This window comes from Aotus nancymaae, unplaced genomic scaffold, assembly GCF_030222135.1.
Source record: "Aotus nancymaae isolate 86718 unplaced genomic scaffold, 86718_ANA_hifiasm-v0.15.2.pri h1tg000021l, whole genome shotgun sequence".
Classification (NCBI taxonomy): domain Eukaryota; kingdom Metazoa; phylum Chordata; class Mammalia; order Primates; family Aotidae; genus Aotus; species Aotus nancymaae.
The window spans coordinates 29,531,554-29,553,654 of record NW_026988433.1 but is presented as its reverse complement, the minus strand read 5'-3'; the positions used below and the strand labels follow the sequence as shown (position 1 = coordinate 29,553,654).

General features: G+C 38.3%; 1 protein-coding gene across 1 annotated transcript in view; it reads right to left on the bottom strand.

Moving 5' to 3' along the window:
* Nucleotides 1-20,599, bottom strand: part of CUNH12orf42 (chromosome unknown C12orf42 homolog) — a 159,230-nt gene extending 138,631 nt beyond the window's left edge. Inside the window, 2 exon segments of the mRNA XM_064379912.1 lie at nucleotides 20,518-20,553; nucleotides 20,555-20,599. Of these exon segments, the coding sequence (XP_064235982.1) occupies nucleotides 20,518-20,553; nucleotides 20,555-20,599 (81 nt within the window).
* Between the last annotated feature and the right edge of the window lie 1,502 nt (nucleotides 20,600-22,101).

Sequence of the window (22,101 nt, the reverse complement as noted above, 5' to 3'; positions counted from 1 at the left end):
AGTTCAAATAGCAGCTCTGCCTCTTACCCAGGGTGTGATGCCAGGCACCTTCCTCACTGTCTCTGCACCTCAGCCCCACTTTGAGAGAAAAATATCTACCTGAAATGAATTTTCATTTAATAATCCAGTGAGATCCCTTAAGAAAAACATCCAGCTCAGCTAGATCTTAGTAAATGTTCATTCATTTTTGCTCTGTCATCCCCATCATGAATCCCTGTGTTTTAAAGCAAGAAGTTCTGTCTCCCAGTGCCTCTTGCAACTTGTCCGGTTTCTCGGATGGATCACAGAAGCCTATGTAACCACACCTTTGCTAAAATGCTATAAACTGCTCAAGGGCTAACACTCATGGTCTGTAAGTGAATCTCAGCTAGTCGGAGAACTATACAGGTGACCACAGGATCTCTCACAATTTAGGAGAATTTGTCCTTTTTTACAGTCACAAACAGAAAGATTAGAATAACAGAATGACTTCTGGGTAAGTTCAGATCCTCTGAGAAGGAGACACCAAGATGGATTAAATGCTCAAAAAAAAGCTTATTAGGGGAAACATCTGTGGGAGATGTGAGAAAAGACAAATCTGAGCCTGAGGGAAGGAGAGAGTAAAGGAAGAAGAAAGGGTGGGTGAAAGCTTCCAAGACTGGCATGCAGTCTAAGAAAATATCTAGAACTTGAGGGAGTCCTCAAGCTAAAGTTGGCCATAAAAGGGATCCCATGTTTCCCAGGAAAGGCTCACCTCAGTCTGTCTGCCATACTTGGTCACTAGCTGAGAGCAGCCCTTGGAAAGCATGGCCTTACCACAGATCTAAAAAGTGAATTATCATAGCTGCCACTGCTTTTTAATTAGTGATATAGTTTGGACATTTGTCCCCTCCAAATCTCATGTTTAAATATAATCCCAGTTTTGCAGGTGGGGTCTTGGAGGAGGTGTTTAGATCCTTGGAGTATATCCCTCATGAATGGCTAAGTGTCATCCTCTTTGTGATGAATGCGTTCACTGGAGACCTGGTTGTTTTAAGTGTGTGGCACCTCCCCCGCTTTTGCTTCCACTCTCGCCACATGAGATGACTGCCCCTGCTTCACCTTCTGCCATGATTGTAAGCTTCCTGAGGCCTCACCAGAAGCAGATGCTGGCACCATGCTTCCTGTACACCATGCAGAACATGAGACAATTAAACCTTTTTCCTTAATAAATTGCCCCACCTCAAATATTTCTTCATAGCAATGCAAAAATGGCCTAACACAAATAGGCTGCAATTTTCTACAGTTGTAGATACAACTTTCAATGAAAACTTAGATATTTCAAAAAGGAACACTTATGTAAAGCAACACTGCAAATTAACAAGGTCTTTATATGAAGCACACTGTGTAGGTAGAGTTTCTGTGGACACTGGCTTTGCTCTACCTGGAGCCCTTGCCACAGCTTGGCTTTACTCATGGCTGAGCCATCATCCACTTCTGAGAAGCCTTTCCCCCTGTCATTCTCCATAACCTCTACTGCAAAATGCCTGCCTCCTCAGTAACCTTGAAAGCTGCCCTTTACCCAGAGCCTCCTCCTATACTGCACCTTTTTACTGCCATCCACATCTTTCTGAAAAGTTCAATCCAAAGTGGCTTAACTCCAAGGGCACAGGACTTGTAAAGAGTATTAATTGAGGCAGTGCAGTGGCTCATGCCTGTAATCCCAACACTTTGGGAGGCCAAGGTGGGCAGATCATGAGATCAGGAGTTCGAGACCAGCTCGATCAATATGGTCTCTACTAAACTCCCCCCCCCCCCCCGCAAAAAAAAAATAGCCAGGCATGATGGCACACGCCTGTAATCCCAGCTATTCAGGAGGCTGAGACAGGGGAGTTCCTTGAACCTGGGAGGCAGAGGCTGCATTGAGCCGAGATCATGCCACTGCACTCCAGCCTGGGTGACAGTGGAATTCTGTCTCAAAAATTAATTAATTAATTAATTAAAATTAAAATGAGTATTAATTAAGGCTTGCTGTTCTGATGGATAAATCCCAAAAGTTCAGTGACTTTACACATTGAAATCTATTTTTGTATATCCAACGATCCATGTGGGTACATAGCAGGTAACCTTTACACAACAATTCAAGGACCTTTGCTTGGTCAACCCCTAGGGTCTTGGGGACATTCTCTTCCAAACATTGGACAGAACAACAAAAAAATACTACAGGCCAGGTCGGCACATGGTAATCATCACTTCCACATGTATTTGTGGACAAGAACAAATTGCATGGTCACATCAAACTGCAAGACACATTGGGAAATGCAGTCCAGCTGTGTGCACAGAAGCAAGAGTAAGCAGATTTAGTCAGCACCTCCCTATCTCTGTTGAGTAGGGTCCAGTACTGAGGCCTGAGGGTGAAGTCTTGGACTCACTCTACAGTTCTATCTTTCTGTGCAATGGGACCTGTAGTTTTGCCCTTAAAGGTTTCTGAAGTTGGCTTCAGAACCTAACCAGAAAAATGGGAGCTGCTTGAGGGATAAGCTTTGGGCACTTGGTAAATGTTTTTGGATGGAGAATTTCTATCAGAAAATGTGTTTTGAGTTATAAACAACCTATTTATAAACATACTTTAGTAAGAAACCCCATCTGTAAGTTGGGAACTAAATATATATGTGAGCATAAATGTATACGTCATATTTTGCAAAATTTTGAGAGGGTGTGAATTTGGATACTGTGTAAGGTCACTGGTGATTGACTCCTAACTTCTAACAAGCTTCAGTTCCTGTTGTCATGGAGGAGTGGGTTGGAGGCAAGTTAGGAAGCAACTGACCATAATCATCTGGGATGTTCTCTGTGCAGTCTATAGTCTGTTGTAGATTTGTTGTAGAACAACTTAATACCATTCAGTTGAATCTCTATGTCTGTGGGCTTTAGGGCAGTACAGACTGGTTAAAAATACTGTCTTCTACTAACCTTCAATAAAACAACACAATGTTTATGAGAATAAAATTTTTGAATCCCATTTATTGAATTATGGTGAAATTTTATTTTATATTGTTACACATATGCAAATATGCCATTTGAAACATATGCTTGAAGAGAATGCAAAAAGACTGCTGGCAGTCTAATCACTTAGCTCAGGCAACAAACTTTACTTTTTTAAACTACATCAGAGCTCCCTCTCACTTTTGAAGATGACAAATAGCTTTTTATAATCCCCTAACAACATAATCCTGCATTACATTGTCCATTTTAAAGGAGAGACAATATCATGGGCTTCGAAATTTAAGTCAGGAAATTTTAGGTCTGCTAAGAAGTTGAATAACACATTTCTGATGAGAAAAAAATATATACATAGACTATCTTCCAGACCCACTTTGCTTTATAAAATATTTCCATAACACTTACAGACATGTGGACATAAATGATATGCATTTGTTATGTCTACATTTATACTTACAAACTGGATCAGGGGTGGCAGAGTGCGGTAGAAAGAGTGCTGATATAGAAATCTAGAGACTTGAATTCTTGACTGACTTCTTGACACACACTAGCTGTGTGACCTGGAATAAGTCACCTAACTTCTCTGAGTTTTGGGTTCCCTCCTTTGTAACACTGAGATTTGGATTAAACGACTTAGCGCACATCAACTATTCTATATGTTGCACTTAACCATGCAGAATCTCCATTTCTACAGCTAGAAAACTGTTCATAAAACTATCTACCCCTTTTTCATCCCAGGGTTCTCTTAAGGATCTAAAGAAGAAAAATATTTAGAAAAGAGCTTTGTCAGTTGCAAAGTGCCATGCAAATATAATACGTTTCAAAGAAAAATAATCACATTCATAATATCTGACTCTTTGGCATGTCTACTCAAGGGTAGATACAGTGGAGTTTAAGACTCAGGTATGCTAATCCATCTAAAGATGGTAAGAAAGCTGAATGTTATTTCCATTTTTGTTTTGTGTTTTGTTTTGTTTTTTGAGACAGAGTTTCACTCTTGTTGTCCAGGATGGAATGCAATGGTGCAATCTCCGCTCACTGCAACCTCCGCAAGCCAGGTTCAAGCAATTCTCCTGCCTCAGCCTCCTCAGTAACTGGGATTACAGGCATGTACTATCACACCCGGCTAATTTTTTTTTGTATTTTTTAATAGAGACGGGTTTCGCCATATTGGCCAGGCTGGTCTCGAACTCCTGATCTCAGGCAATCCACCCACCTTGGCTTCCTAAAGTCCTGGGATTACAGGTGTGAGCCACCACGCCCAGCCTATTTCCATTTTTATAAGCTATAAAAGATAGCCTAATTCCAAACAAAGAAATTGATTAAAATGTTTATGATACCTCAATATATCATAAGCAGGTGCTATAGCCCACCTTCTTTACCAACCCAAACCAGAATGCCCCCAAAAAGCCACACACAAAATATATATGTGTGCAAAGACTAAATGTATAGTAAAGTAAGCTTTTTAGGTAAAAGCAAAGCATTACTGCATTGGAGAAATACATCATTTTCGATAAGACAACCAGACCTTTAAAGTTTAAGGAGTAAAACCAGAAAAGGAATAGAAAATCTAGGCATGTCTGCACATCAGTTAAAATCTAGGCACGTCTGCACCATCAGTATGTTGGCTAAATATTCAAGAAGAAGTGACCGGGTCATTGCTTTGATTACTCATTAAGCCCTATCCGTGCAGAATAAAAACAATGCATTTATATCTTTTATTTATTGCTTACCCATGGTCGGGGCAGTGTCCTCGAAAAGATCATGGCAATGACTAAGAGCTGTGCTTTTAGAGCTACTCCTGGCAGGTTTAAATTCAGGTTGTGTTGCTTGCTATCTTTGTGAAATTCGGCAAAGTACTTAAGTCATTTGAGCCCCAGTTTCCCCTGTGCTAACGAAACCGTTCCCTCATTTCCAACTGAAAACGAGACTTATATATACTGGGATCGCTGTGAAAATTAAACAGAATACAAAGTATAGACATAAAAGCTTAGTGCAGTGCCTGGCACATAGTAAAAGTTTGTAACTGGTAGCTATTGGATTATTACTCGACCAGGATTATCAAGACTCACTGAGGAGTTAAGATTTTTCTGTCTCACTATCTGAACGCTTCCTCTTCTAGTTCTCCTTAACTTCCCTAAATAAATATTTTATAACTACTAGTCGTGAGGTCAATTTGGCCAGACACAAACACCAGTTATGTAAATAGACTAGAATGGAATCAAATGGGGTTGAATAGAGTAGACTAGAACAGGAAATTTAATATCCACATATATCACATATAGTGAGATAAACATCATTATAAGCAATTTGGGTGGAGGCGTTACTAAGATGGGATGAAAACTATATTTCCAAATGTGGAATGCTATCAAAAGTGTTTCAAAGCCACAGCCCTAAAACTTTCCATTATACCCTCTAGAATCCACAGTACCTCATGAGTAAATTTGTTTTCTTTTAAGTTCCAAGATACATGTGCAGGATGTGCAGGTTTGTTACACAGGTAAACATGTGCCATGGTGGTTTGCTGCACCTACTAACCCATCACCTAGGTATTAAGCCCCACATGCATTAGCTGTTAATCCTGATACGCCCCTTCCCCCGACCCCCAACAGGCACCTTCCTGTGTTCATGTGTTCTTACTGTTCAGCTCCCACTTATAAGTGAGAACATGCGGTATTTAATTTTCTGTTCCTGTGTTAGTTTGCTGAGGATATGAGGATATTGGCTTCCTGCTCCATCCATGTCCCTGCAAAGGACATGATCTCATTCCTTTTTGTGGCTGCATAGTATTCCATGGTGTATATGTACCACATTTTCTTTATCTAGTCAATCATTGATAGGTATTTGGGTTGATTCCATGTCTTTGCTATTGTGAATAGTGCTGCAATGAACATACACATGCATGTACCTTTGTAATAGAATTATTTATATTCCTTTGGGTATATACCCAGTAATGACATTGCTGGGTCAAATGGTATTTCTGGTTCTAGGTCTTTGAGGAATCACCACACTGTCTTCCACAATGGTTAAACTGATTTGACTGCCCAAGAACAGTGTAAAAACCTTTCTATTTCCCCACAGCCTCATCAGCATCTGTTATTTTTTTACTTTTAATAATTGCCATTCTGACAGGCGTTAAGATGGTATCTCATGGTGGTTTTGACTTTCATTTTTCTAATGATCAGTATATTAAGCTTTTTTTCATATGTTTATTGGCCAAAAAACGTCTTCTTTTGAGAAGTGTCTGTTCATGTCCTTGCCCACTTTTTAATCGTTTCTTTTTCTTGTAAATTTAAGTTTATAGATTCTGGATATTAGACCTTTGTCAGATGGATAGATTGCAAAAATTTTCTACTATTCTGCAGGTTGTCTGTTCACTCTGATGATAGTTTCTGTTGCTGGGCATAAGCTCTTTAGTTTAATTAAATCCCATTTGTCAATTTTTGCTTTCGTTGCAATTGCTTTTGACGTTTTCATCATGAAATCTTTGCCAGTGCCTATGTCCCGAATGGTATTGTCTAGATTTCCTTCTAGTGTTTTTGTAGTTATGGGTTTTTAGTCCATCTTGAGTTAATTTTTATATAAGGTATAAGGAAGGGGTCCAGTTTTAGTTTTCTGCATATCGTTAGCCAGTTCTCCCAGCACCATTTATTAAATAGGGAATCCTTTCTCCATTGCTTGTTTTTGTCAGGTTTGTTAAAGATCAGATGGTTGTAAATACGCAGTCTTATTCTTGAGTTCCCTATTCTGTTCCATTGGTCTATGTGTCTGTTTTTGTACCAGTACCATGCTATTTTGGTTACTGTAGCCTTGTAGCATAGTCTGAAGTCAGGTATCATGATGCCTCCAGCTTTGCTCTTTTTACTTTACTCTTTTTCCTTGCAATTTTCTTGGCTATAAGAGCTCTTTTTTTTGTTCCATATGAATTTTAAAGTAATTTTTTCTAATTCTGTGAAGAATGTCAATGGTACTTTAATGGGAAGAGGATTGAATCTATAAATTAATTTGAGTAGTATGGCCATTTTCATGATATTGATTCTTCCTATCTATGAGCATGGAATGTTTCTCCATTTGTTTGTGTCCTCTCTGATTTCCTTGAGCAGTGGTTTGTAGTTCTCCTTGAACCGGTCCTTCGCTTCCCTTGTTAGCTGCATTCCTAAGTATTTTATTCCCTTTGTAACAATTGTGAATGGGAGTTCATTTATGATTTGGCTCTCTGCTTGTCAATTGTTGCTGTATAGGAATGCTTGTGATTTTTGCACATTGATTTTGTATCCTGAGACTTTGCTGAATTGCTTATCAACTTAAGAAGCTTTTGGGCTAAAATGATGGAGTTTTCTAGATATAGGATCATGTCATCTGCAAACAGTGACAGTTTGACTTCCTCTCTTCATATTTGAATACTGTTTATTTCTTTCTCTTGCCTGATTGCCCTGGCAAGAACTTCCAAAACTCTGTTGAATAGCAGGGACGAGAGAGGACATCCTTGCTTGTGCTGGTTTCCAAAGGGAATGCTTCCAACTTTTGTCCATTCATTATGATATTGGCTGTAGGTTTGCCATAAATGGCTTTTATTTTGAGGTATGTTTCATTAATACCTAGTTTATTAAGAGTTTTTAGCATGAAGGGATGTTAAATTTTATTGAAGGACTTTTCTGCATGTATTGAGATAATCATGTGGTTTTTTTCTTTAGTTCTGTTTATGTAACAAGTTATGTATATTGATTTGTGCATGTTGAATAAGCCTTGCATCCCAGGGATGAAACTGACTTGATCGTGGTGGATAAGCTTTTTGTGTGCTGCTGGATTTGGTTTGTCAGTATTTTATTGAGGATTTTTGCATCAATGTTCATCTGGAATATTGACCTGAAGTTTTCTTTTTTATTGCTGCATTCTGCCAGGTTTTGGTATCAGGATGATGCCAGCCTGATAAAATGACTTAGGGAGGAGTCTCTCTTTTTCAATTGTTTGGAATAGTTTCAGAAGAAATGGTACCAGCTCCTCTGTACCTCTGGTAGAATTCAGCTATAAATCCGTCTGATCCCGGACTTTTATGTTTGTTTGTTATTTATTACTGCCTCGTGAATAAAATTTTATACATCCTCAAGGTACGAAGATGAAGGGTCTGAATATTCCCTTCATCTTTGTACAGTAATTCAATATTGAATAATTCAATATTCTTGGTGCACATCAGTCTCCCAGAAGGTTTTGTCGTGGCAGCCTCTAAGATACTCCTTACTGATCCATCCCTCACTCCTGTGATTCACACCCTGTGTAACACTTTCCCTTAAGTATGAGCTGAAAGTAGTACCTCACTTCTAATGAATAAATTCAGCAAAAGTAATCATCGCTTCTAATAATAAGTTATAAACAGAAACAGACTTCTGTCTCTCTCTCTCTCTCCCTCTCTTCATCTTCCTTTCTTCCACTTTTTGATCGTAAAATAAATCATATAATGTTTTAAAATGTAACCCCATGTGGTACACTGATTGTATTTAGGACTGGGGTCATTCACCTGTGTCTGCATCCATATCCCTTTCCCATATAATGTTGTGGCACCTCCCACTGGGAATCTAGGCTCAGCCATATGACTTGCTTTGGCCAATGTGATGCTAGCGAATGCAAACACAAGCATGACTTCAAGGGGAGGCACTATTGGAGTTGTTCAGTCTTGCACTCTGCCATTGCCATGAGAATATGCCCTGGCTAGCCTGCTAAAGGATGATAGACAGAGCAGAGCCAAGTCACCCAGTCTTCCCAGACAATGCCCTCTAGATCAGCCAACAGCCAACCAATCCCCAGCCAAAATCAGCCTTGCTGCCTAGTGAATCCACAGCTGACCAAAAACATGTGAGAGAGCCATGCTGAGAACCAGACCAAAGTTTCTCAAACACCTGAGCAAAAAAAATGTTTACCACCATAAATTGTCTGTTACATATTGGATAATATGATGTAAGAAAGCATTCTCCTTCTCTGTGGATATCACTGACGAGAACCCATGTATTTACCAGAATTTTATTTATAAAATTAAGATTTGCTATTTACTAGAATTATAAAATATGTACATATTGACCTAATCATTATATAACCATTGTATATTACAATGTAGAATATCCTTTATTGTATTAATGGGGAGAATGGGGACTAGACAGAAAGGCAAAGACCCCTGTTGAAAAATGGGAGATGGCTGCAAAATGATCTGATGGATATAAATCTTTACACACAGTGCATTTTGGGACTGTTCCCATCTCCAAACACAATTAAAGGAGAGCAATGACCCATCCCAAGTCAAACCATGAGCCTGAAGAGTCCTGATGGTAAGAGTGAGGGTCTTGTCCTCAGGATCCACTGGAGGGTGGAACAGGTGGGCTGATGTCTACTGTTTTTTCTCTTGGGCCAATGCACTTCAGTAAATGGTCTCTATTTTAAAAGCCCAAATATCAAGAGAGCTTAAGCTTACCCTTTTCATTTGAGCAGGGCTAGACTAGGATATCCTGAGACTCAAAGCATTAACAAGATTATGGTGCCCATTGCCATATGTAATTTAAAAGATTTGATTTTCAATGACACAAAACCTCATGTATGCTGTGATCTAGCTATTCTAATTTGGGGAACTTCCTGACATTACTAAAAACCAAACTTTTTTGTATTTTAGAGAATTTCTATGTATCCATTTTGGGAGTGTTGTTTTTCTCTCTTCTTTACATATTTAGCCCTCCTGTGGGGTATTCTACCTCTATGCAGATTAGAAGACACACCGGGAAAGCTAGATTTTTTCCTACCTGGGTCTCTGGTTGTCCTAACCAGGTGCATCTATTTCAGAATGGAAATAATTTGTACCAATACCAAACTTTAATTAAAATATACAAAATAGATAAAGTTTCATACTCTAGTGCTTTGGAAAATAACATTTCTGAATGTGAGTCAATCTAAGAACAAACTCACTGATAACATAAATTCAGCCTATACAAATTTATGTTAAGTATCATTATTTAATAAACTTCTTAAGCACCTTCTTGATTTTATTGAGCCTGCATTTAAATTTTAATTAGATGTAATGATCAGATAATTATAGAATGCTTGCATTCAAAGAGGAATTGATGCATATAGTTTTCATCCTCATAATTGGGACCTGCCATTCTGGATTCCAAATGTATCTGTGCATAGTTTCTTAGGATTCACTGGGTGCGTATCATCCATCCAAGGACCCTAAATGTAATGCATTCTAATAAATGTAACTAAATGATAGTTACATTCATAGGATGGCTATGTAATTTTATTAACCAGACTAGTAAGTTTCAAAATGCAAACTATAATACGTACAAGTTGTAGCCTGTAGTTGCTTCCAGAATCAGACTTTTAAAGTTAAAATTCTCATTGTTTTTAATTCAGATCTCTTTTACTCTGGACTAAGAGGCAATCCTCTCCATTCTTGTTGTTTAACAGGAGGCATCGACTTTAGAATTCTCTCCCATTTCAAGTACCCACACAACTACTATTGCTGCTTACAGAAGTTGTTCATAAGCCTGGACACAAACCAAACCCTATGAGAAAAAAACGAATCGATGAATTCACCCAAAGTGCAAATTAACTCAAGATTCAGTTTTCCCTTTTTGTAGAACTAACAAGTGAATCTTATGAGTTGGGACAAAAAGAGCCGGCTGAAGTGAGCCTTTGAGAGACATTTGTGCTGGTCATGACAGCATTTTCATGGTAATTTGTTAATGTTCTTGCAAAGCAGGGGTAATTTACTCCAGTAAAATCTAGCTAATAGCCTTGAAGATTTGAGGCCTTCAACCAGGGGCCACATGCAGGCCTTGGGTGGCCTAGTGCCTGTAGGAGGGCATAACCACAGAAGATCTCACACCTGACCTCCTGGAAGATCTCGCACCTGACCTCCTGGAAGATCTCACATCCGACCTCCTGGCTGACTTCCTTTCTCAGCCCCAGAGCACCTTCACATCTCAGATCCAGTTCCCAGTATGGGACGTCCAATTGGTGTTAAAGGGAGCAGGGAGCTTGGGAAGGTGCGGGGCAGAAGGCACAGCATTTGTGAGTCTTAAACTCAGGAAGGCGGTCCAGCGCAGTGGCTCATGCCTGTAATCCTAGCATTTTGGGAGGCTGAGGAGGGCAGATCACAAGGTCAGGAGATCAAGACCATCCTGGCCAACATAGTGAAACCCCATCTCTCCTAAAAAATACAAAAAAATTAGCCAGGCGTGGTGGTGGGCACCTGTAGTCCCAGCTACTCGGGAGGCTGAGGCAGGAGAATCACTTGAACCTAGGAGGTAGAGGTTGCAGTGAACCGAGATTGCACCACTGCACTCCAGCCTGGCAACAGACCGAGACTCTGTCTCAAAAAAAAAAAAAAAAAAACAACTAAGAAAGGCACAAACCTGCCAGCTCTCTTTTTTTGGATGCAGGATTTGACACAAAGAAAAGAAAATGATGTGTAAAAACATATATCAATATCATTCATTTTCTTTTCTGATTATAAAAATATTACACATTCATACTGGGTGCAGTGGCTCACACCTGTAATCCCACCACTTTGGGAGGCCAAGGTGTGCAGATCACAAGATCAGGAGTTCAAGACCAGCCTGACCAACATGGTGAAACCCCGTCTCTACTAAAAATACAAAAATTAGCTGGGCGTGGTGGCACAGGCCTGTAATCCCAGCTACTTGGGAGGCTGAGGCAGGACAGTCACTTGAACCCAGGAGGCAGAGGTTGCAGTGAGCCAAGATCATGCCACTGCACTCCAGCCTGGGCAACAGAGTGAGACTCCATCACAAAAAAAAAAAAAAATACACACTCATTATAGATTTTTGAAAAACAGAAAGACCTCGAAACACAGACAAAATCAGCACTAATTGTATCTACACATCTTGATGCAGTTCCTTACAGTTTTTCTCTATACAGACTTTAATTACTTTATGCAAATTTATTGTGTATGAACACTTTTTTTAAGAAAATCTGATTTTCTGGCCACATAATATCATTATTTGTATGCACTGTAAGTTATAAAATGTTCGGATTATTGGACAATATAGGTGGTTTCCATTATTGCGTAACTATTAGTAACATAGCAGTGAACATCCTTATACAGAAATCTTGGTCTCCCACTCTAATTAGGTTTACAAGATAGATTCTCAGAAAGGATGAGTGGAATCAACGGGCATGGATGTTTCAACATATTTGATATCAAGTCAAATTGCTTTGCGGAAAAGCCACATCAATTAGACAGTGTGTTCAGCTGCATGATAGAAGAGGCCTTTATTAATGCACTTTCACCAACATTGAGTTTTTAATCTGTGCTAATTTGACAGGTAAAACGACAGATCGTAAGTCACATTTTCAGTTTATGTGTACAAAATGCATTATGTATAGCTTACTTTGCTCATAAAATTAACATATTTGGGCCATTTAGAAAGCCATAAAATGAGTCGTTGAATACTGAAAGTGACCTCAAAGAGCATGGAACATACTGAAGGTGAAATGGTTTGCTCAGGACACTCTGTAGTGACGAACTCAGGACTAAAACCCAAAAATTCTTCTATTTCTCATCCCAGTGTCCCTAACTAGAGATTTTTAAAGATAGAACCTGCTTTAAAATGTAGAAAGAATGGAGAGACAGAGGAGACTTTTAACTGTGGTTTGGTAAAGCTGTTTGCCCCACTGATTTTTCAAGGCTTTTACACTGTCCCAGGCTGGTGCTCCTGATATCTGGCAGCTTTTTAATTTTAACTTTTAGAAGGGAGAAGTCAAATATGAAGTTGTTTCAGAATTAACCAAAGCAAAGTATCATTAGGAAGCTCAGTCCATTCTGAAGAAATCTCAAGACACCATCTACAATCAAACATAAATGACTCCTCATGGTCTCTGCCTATTTACCCGAGTCATCTGTGGTTCAATCACAGTGAGAATGTGAAGGTATAAAGGGCAAAACTAAAGATTTTGCTTGTTACCATCCTTTTAATTTTTACATTCGATTCTCAATTCTTCCTGATGAGAAAAAGGATCTTTGTCCCCACCCCTTGAATCTCGGCGGGTTTGTGACTGCTTTGACCAACTGACTATGGAAGTGATGCTATGTGATTTGCGAGGCTAGGTGATTAAAGGCAATGCATCTTCCTCTTTGTCTTTTGGAAACACTTGTTCTTGGAGATACCAGCCATCCTGTGAGAAGCACCAATACCCTGAGGCCATTGTACTATAAAGAAGTTCACACCACATAGAGAGGCCCTGAGTAGTCGTGCTGATTTGCAGTTCCAGCTGAACACAGCCTTCGAATCACCCCAGCCCAGGTGCCAAGCATGTGAGTGAAGAAGCTTCCAGATCATTCCAGTCCTCAGCCATTTGAGTCAACCTCAGCCTTTGTGTCTGCCCAGTGAATGCCTCAGACATCATGGAGCACAAGCAAGTCATCCTTACTGTGCTCTGTCTGAATTCCTGACTCACACAATGAATGAGCATAATAAAATTGTTGTTTTACACTACTATGTTCTGGAGCATTTGTTGTGCAGCAAAAAAGAGGTGAAATAGATGGTGTCTCACTGCATTACTCTCCACTTTTTCCTTTCCTTACTCAACTTGTGAGCTACCAATGTCCCCATCATTCTTTCAAGAATCTCTGTGGATTGGATCAGTGCATGCATAACAATATACAATATTAATGTGTTTCATGGATGCATTGAAAAAGAGATTTGAATGTCACCTAGAACACATGAAAGGACCTAGAAATGGATTTTCCTGTTGCCATGAAAATGTCTGAGATGTTTTCTCTGCTCTTTATTTTTCCTCTACTTCCTATCCCAGTTCATAATTCCTATCCACATCTCTGATGTAAATCATTTCCAGAAACTTCCCATACTTAACCTAAACAGCCAACAGAGGTCAATTTCATTTAAAATAACAATAAAAGCTACATTGAGTTGTATGTTAAGCACCCTGCTCACATTGATTTGGCATCTTAATTGTATGAGGTAAGTCACATTAACCTATTTTGCTGAAGAGGAAACTGTAGTTTGGAGTTGTAAGGTAACACAGTCCCTAAATGGTAGAGCTATTTGGACCCAGGGTCATAGGACCCCAAACCCAGGTCTTAACCTCTACACTGGTAACATAAGCTTTCGGTCTACATCCCATGGTAAGAAATGCATCTTACATCATGGCCAATAAATATCCACATGTGTATAACTGAAATCAAAGTATCAGGAAACAAGAACATCTTAAGATGTATATAGCACATTGACCTCTCTATTTTTCCAATCTATTTCTCTTTTTTAAAAATGTAGATAGTAACCCATGAAATTGATTGTGTAACCTGCTACAAATTGATCACATAACAGAGACTAAAACTTAACTTCACTACCTTCTCCCATTTGACTTAAAATCTGAGAGGTCATTATCTCAAAACTCTTCTTCTTATAAACTGAAGGTCACTACCTACAGGTTAAAAACAAAAAGTTTTAACACAACTAAATTTTTAAAATTATAAAGAAGCCTTATAATTTCTATTCACAAATTCTCTTTCTAATATGAGACTATTTAATAAAAAGCCCTATTTGGTACATTTAGCAAATAATGAAATTGATTCCTTAATTATATTTTACATTCAGTTGGTGGATGGAACAATCCCTGTCACAGACCCCGCCAGGCTCACAGCTCAGGACACTGTCTTCCCTCCTTGCTCCAGATGTTTGTAACATCAGCTGACCAGAGAATTGTGATGTGGCAGTGCATGAGAAAATCAGCTGGACCAATCTCAGCAATTAGAATGATGGGATTATTTTCCCATCATTTTCTTTCATTTATTTACGAAAAAATTGCGAGAGTAGAACCAAAAGTGCACAAGACAGCACTGGGGATGGAAAGGCCATAGCAATTATGGACAAACCACATGATGAAGAAACAGAAGAAGCCATGTGGAAGTGAAAAAAGAATGGAACACACATTCAGAGAAAAGCAGGGAGAGGCCCTGTGCCCATGGGGAAAATGGAGTCAAAGAGAAGCTCATCATCTGTTGCATGGCAGCAAGTCCTGGTGGCTTTTTGGTTCCAATTCCAGGGCATACATATTCGAAATGAAGATATATCTTTCTTTCTGGAGGAGATTTGCAAGGCTTTTAATTCTGTATCATTCAAAGATCCTTAATTAAAATGGATGCCCAAAATATTCTCATACTATAAATCTCAGAGAACTGCAGTGTAAGACAGACACAGAGTCAGACGAGAGACTGAACTTCATAGAGGGTATCTGCATGCTTCTGTGTTTTGGAATATTAGAAATAGTAATTGCAATGCCATTTCTTTGATTAATACAGTACTTTATAGTCGACAAAAGAACCAACGACACATAATCGTCTGTAAAATGGGAATAATAATTATAATAGTACCTGCCTCATATCTAGTCAACACATGTAATATCCTTAAGACTAGTGCCTCCCATATAATAGATGCTAAAGAAATACATTTTGATCCTATGATAATACTGTGACATGGGCAAGTATTACAGAGCCATTTGATAGGTGAAGAAACAGATACTCAGACCCCAGGCCATGCTAAAAGTTACACAGCTAATAAGTGGCAACTTCAGTCTTCGGGCTTCTCATCTATCCATTCGTTCCACAGATATTCATGGAGTTCCAGTCTCATTCCATACAGTGAATGTGACAGGTGCAATTTCTGCCCTACAAAACTTACAGTCCAGTGCTCTTTCTCAAGTCTTACCATGTTTCTATAGTATAGGTGTCAACTAGACAATCATTATTTGTTTTATGGCTTGCAAATGAGATTAAATTAGCCTAAATAAAGAGCCACAGAACCACAGAGGCATGTATCTTCCTGTGTCTTGAAAAAATAGAGTTAGTACCAGTCTCTTGGTCTCACTCCCCCTCTCTATATTGTAATTAATACTATGGGGAATTGGGAATAGTATATTGTAATTTTTTGGATGATTAACTTTCCCCATGCCTCAACCCAAGACTATCAGCTCCCCGAGGGCAGAAACTATCCTCTGAGTAGCAGAGAGGATGTGCATAATAAATACTGGTTAATTTTAAATGAATAAAAAGGATATAATATTAGTGCAGATGTCTTGATTTTTCTTAATACTCAGATCAGTCTTAGTTTTTAATGTCACTGAGAGGTTTTCATTCCTTGATTTTTGGAGGAGGGGTTTTGTTCATTTGTTTAAAGTACACCACCATCTACCACCCGATCCCATGGTGGTCTCTCAGTTTTAGAAATGCAAAAAGCTCAACAGGACTTGAAGTAGGCAGCCAGAAACTAAAATGATTTCCACAACCACCATCAATAACACTCTTATGCTCTTCCTAAGCCCTAAGCTCTAGGAAGGTAAGGACAAAAAAGGAAAGGAGTAAAGAGAAGAGAAAGTGAAGAGGAACAAAAGGTTGAAAAATAGCACTCTATGATTTTCTGTTTGGTAATTTAATTCTGCTAAACAGAAAATCATAGAGTGCCATTTGACCCCCTCTTCATTCCTACCAGATCAGGAAAAGAGTCTGGCTGATTGAATATATATATACACACACATATATATAGGGGTGTGTGTATATATGTATATACACACATATACACACACACACATATGTATGTATATTCTTGATCCCTCTCTATCTCCAATCTCTGTCTCTATCTCTATGCATGTCTGTATGTATGTATACATGTATGTATGTGTGTGTGTATATACATATGTATAAAATACATCAAGAATGATCAATAGTAATTCATCAAAAATCCATGTGGAACCCTTTGGAGTCTTTTATTTAAAGTAAACCTTTTTCTAAAGAACTATGATAAATTTGTAAATGTAAAATTAGTCATGCTCAAATAAATCTATCAACCAAAAATATGTTCTGGCTTTTAAATCAAGCCACCACTTTTGATTAATTAAATCTTACCTAAAGTAGGTTTTCCTTTATTATTAATGTATTTCATCCATACCAATTCAGAGCAATTTTGAAATCAAAATAAATTTTTTACCAAAGCCAGGGTTTACAAAATCAACAGTGCTACATGTTAATGGGTTCTGCCTTCATAACCTGTCGGGGAAGAAAAGGTGGCTGGATTTTGAAACTTCACAAATTTCTAAGCATCAAATATTGGGAATCAGCAGTAAATAGATGAAGGTTCAGAGACCCTGAAGATAAATTTTCCAAAGTAAGGCTTCTCTCCTAGCTAACATAAGTCAAAGGATTCTCTGAAAAATACAGTAAATTTGAACTTTTGTGTGGCCTTTTTATTTGTATGTCTGTGTTTTAGCAAGCACCCTGGAATGGCAAATGCTTCCTCATCGGTGGAACCATGTAGATTCAGAAAAAAGCCATCTTCCATTGAGAAAACAATTGTTTTCTATAGAGACAAAAAACAAATGCCCATGACCCAGGTCACCTCATCCCAGCAGGCTTTTGCTGCGGCTTCCTCTGAGCAAACACAACAAAGTCCGGAGCAGTCAATCCTGCTGCCCCACACTGGGCCCCCGCAGTTGTGCTCTGCTATTTACCCTTCCTATTAATCTGTCAATGTTCTAGTCAAACATGCAAAACAATATGGTGGGCACATAGTTTGATTGGTCATTGCTAAGTAACTTGGACCAAAGATGAAGAAATGGAACTTCCAACCAACAAAATGTGAGGCCCAATTTGATTGTTAGAAAATGTTCAACAATACCAGTGCATGACAATTTTCTCAGGGTGGCTGTGATTTAGCATCTCTCTCACCAAAAAAAGAGTTGTCCCAATAAATGACATTCTGTTCCAGAATCTAAATTCAGGTCATGTTGCTGTTCCTATCGTTGTAGCATAGAACTGTCTGGGCATTTTGCAAAGGAAGATGTTCATTAGAAGATATCATCATTCCACAGTGAAGAGACTATTGAGGAATTTGGTTTGGTGCACAAGTTGAGTTTCTAGCTAACAAAATACCTTTTGAGCTGAAAAACAAGCTCAACGCTTCTTGGATGCTGAAAAGTATACCTCCGTATTTCCAAAATGCAATCTGAGTTATCAAACATTTTGAGCAAATTTAATAGCTTATATTCTTATTTCACTTTCCTCCTTTTCTGCTAGGCCAGATGAAGCCTCAGAATCCTTCTCAACACAAAGCTGTAAATAACCACTTTTATTCCACTGGAATTAACACAGAAATGCGGCCTGTTTGTCATTCCAGCCCTAGGCCCTCAAGTGAACATATTCATCAAGTATAAGATGTACAGATGAGCAACAACTGTCCAAGAAATACTTTTTTAGAAATAAAGAGTGCACATTTCTTTGCCATGTGTTTTCAGAAACCAGGAAGAATGGAAAGAGTAAGTGGCTAAGATATCAGGGCATACAGCAAAGTGAAAGAAAATACAGATAATGAAATCAGGCTGATGCTGGGTAAAATCCCCCCATTCACTAGCTATTTACAAGCTATCTGTCCTGTGGAAAATAACAGCTCTGAGACATGTTTATTCACCTATCAAGTGGAGAAAATGTGACCACGTACTGTATAAGTCAGGGCATCTGACTCCTGTCCCTGATCCATTTCTTCTGTCTACTTTGCCATAGTAGCTCCAGGCCATATCCTTGCCATTTTTGGACCCCAGAGGAAAAGAAAGTCTCTCTTCCCATAGTAAGCCCAAAAACTGAGAGGAAGAACTCTGGCTTGATATGGATTATGTGTTAACTATTGGATTCCCACTAAAGGATTCTGATTGATCCAGACTGGTTCATATATCCATCCTGACAGCCAAAAGGCCAAAGGATTGTTCTTGGGATGTTCCCAAAACCATTTGGTTGGAATAGAGATAAGCAGTTTCCTAAAGAAAGTGTTGGGTAAGGGGGTAAGTTTTCTTGGGTAGACAAAAGAGTAAATGCATATTTTATGACCTCATGGAGTGAGAAGATTAAAATAATGTAAGTAAAGGACTTATTAATGGCACATAGCAAGTATTCCATAAATGCTAGCAAAGATGATGCTAATTGTCTTTATCACTATTATTATCAATCCCTACTCCAAGAGAATACAATCAATAGTAGGGTATTCACAGAAGGATACTTAATATATAACACTCAGTATTACTGATATCAGTTGAAAATCTGGCTACTCAAATAGCAGTCTCAGTGAAATAACAAAGTACAATGGCAATAGCTCTCATACTTCAATTTGAATTACACTCTAATTCAAATTATAGAGATTTCACTGTGATCCAGTTTACTGAAAAGAAAAATGTGATGTTAAGGGATCAAATTAAAAAATTGATTCATTCATGCATCATAGATCTTATGTACCAGACACTGAGCTAGACCCTGAGTAACACAGGGGAACAAAGCTGACCAAGTTTCTACTGTAAGGGAGATTAGTTTTCAGAAGGGGAGCCACAGAGGAGTGGGAAGTGTTATGAAGAAAAACAATACATGGTAAGAGGTTAGAAAACATAGGATAAATTTCAGGTATAGTGCTCATGGCAGGATTTCTAGACAGAAATAAGAACAAAGTATGGGAGTAAGCCATAAGAATCTCTGGGTGAAAGCATTTTACTGCAAGGAAAGAGTAAGTGAACACCAAGTCTGAAGTAGGGCAATGTGGCCAGAGAAGAGTGAGCAGGGGGAAGGAACAGGAAGTTAGAGAGCTTGCCCTCATTCCTGGCCAGATGTCCATGTCCTAATGCCTAGAACCTGTGAAGGTTACCTTAGGTGGCAAAAGTAATGTTGCAAATGTGATGAAGAACTTTGAGAAAGGGAGATCATCCTGGATTATCCAGGATCCAACATAATAAAATCCAACATAGTGGTTGAAGAGGGAGGCAGAAGAGGAGGTTGGAATGATGTGATGTGAGGAAGACTAAACGCTCTGTTACTTGTTTTGAAGATGGAGTAAAAGAAACAAAAGTCAAGGAATTCAGACAGTCTTCAGAAGCTAGAAAGGAAAAGAAACAGAAGCTCCTCTAAAGTCTGTAGAAAGGAATGCAAACTTGCCAACACCTGGATTTTAACCCAGTGAGACCAGTGTCAGACTTCTGAACCTACAGAACTAACTGGAAGATAATAAATTTGTACTGTTTTAAGCCACTAAGTTTGTGGTAATGTGTTACAGCAGCAACAGAGAACTAATACAGAATCATTCCTACTCTTACCAGAGCATTTGTAGTTTTTTTGTCAGTGAAAAGTTTCTGTCTTTAGTTAAAAGCCTGGGCTTGTGCAACGTCTTAGGAACAATACCAGCTGCTTTAAAGTGAGCACATATACCTCAACCCTAATGGTGTGGGGTTACCTTAGTAAGATAAGATATAAATAAAGGAAACACATTTCCAGGTTTTCCTAACATAAATGTAATGTGTCCCTAATAGTGGCAAAAAATAATAATTTATGAAAGTATGTAAAATTATGCTGTAATTTACAACGATGTGGATATGGATAAATATGAAAACTAAGAGGAACAGCTAAACTATATCAGTGACACTGAATCAAGAATAAAAATTAGTGGCTGAAATGGAGCAAGTCTATTAACCTAAAAAAAGTAAGAAAATGTAGTATCTCTTATTCATTACCTGCATCCTGTTTGCAAAAGGTCTGATAGTTAGTCAGCAAGAATGCTTCTTCCCTTTGCTTCATACATATCACTGTAGACATTCATTTGACAAGTTCAACTCCCTATAAACAATGAATGGAGAAAGAAGAGCAGGTTTACAATGATGCAATGATAATGATAGAGAAAAACTGACATCTTTAAGACACAGAATCATCCTATCCATGAACATAGTATTTCTTGCTAGTGACTTTCAATTTTTTTGTGTGTGTGTGTGGGGACAGGGTCTCATTATGTTGCCCAGGCTGGTCTTGAACTCCTGGACTCAAGCAATCCTCCCATCTGGGCCTCAGTAAAATTCTATACTTTTCTATGTAAAGTTCTTGATCATCTATTGCAAGATATAATCCTAGGTGGTGCTTGTTTTGGTTGGTTGGTTGGTTGGTTGGGGTAAGTGGGGGGTGTGTTGTAATGATGCCCTTTAAATCATCTTTCTAATCATTTCCAAAGTACAGAAATGCAAATTAATTTTATACATTGTTTTAAAACAGCAAGCTAGCTAAGTTCTCATATTAATTCCAAAAAAAAAGTCTGTTGATTATTTGGGGATTTTGATGTGAACAATTGTATCACCTAGTAATAGTAATGGCTTTGTTCCTTTTTTTTTTTTTTTCCAATTTTTGAACTTTAAATTTTTGTCTTATTGCACTAGTTTACATCTCTAAGACATAAAGCTTAGGTTCCTGGGAAGTAAATAAAGCTTAGACCCTCATTTGCATAGGCACATGTGAGTTTCAGGAGTTATTAGAATTTGCAGTATTCTAGGTACAGAGAGGGAAGTCTAGGGAAATTGGGAAGCATTTCCGATAAATTGTTTTAAAAGATCTCAGAATGGAAAGACCTAAATCTCGAAGTCTCCAATATTTTTTGTGCATTTTTTCCTCATACTCATTTTAATACATAATTTCTTATTTGTAGTTCTGAAGCTTGAGTTTTCAGATAGCTCAACCAAAGGGAAGTTAAGGCGAGGAATATTGGTTACAGAGGTGTTAAAGGGTTGAAAAAGAAAAAAAAGAAGATTAGGTGTGGAGTTGCAAAAATAAGAGGAGGTAATATCAACAGGTCAGTAGAAGCTAATACTCATGAATCAGAGCCCCCAAAATAGTGTAAGCTTCAGTCTTCACAGAAGCTGGATATGCTTGGTTGTTCCTGATGATAACAGAAATTCATACATTTCCCCATCAAGTATGATATTTGCCATATTTTAGTATTTTTGCAGATACATTTATCAAGTCAAACAATTTTTCTTCTATTCCTAGTTTGTAAAAGTTTTTGATTTTAAATTAGAGACAGATAGTAAATTCTATTAATTATCTCCTCTGCAGCTATTAAGAAGATTGTATATTTCCTTTCAATTATGCTGAAGTGATGCTACATTAATCGAATTTCTAATATTAAATGAACCAGGCATTCACGAGATTAAAAAGGAACTTGGTCATAATGTATTTTGTTTTTAGTATAGTGCAGGATAGTGCTGAATTTTGTTTGTTAATATTTTATTTAGCTTTTTTTCTTCTTCAGTGATCACAAGTGAAATTCCCTTTTT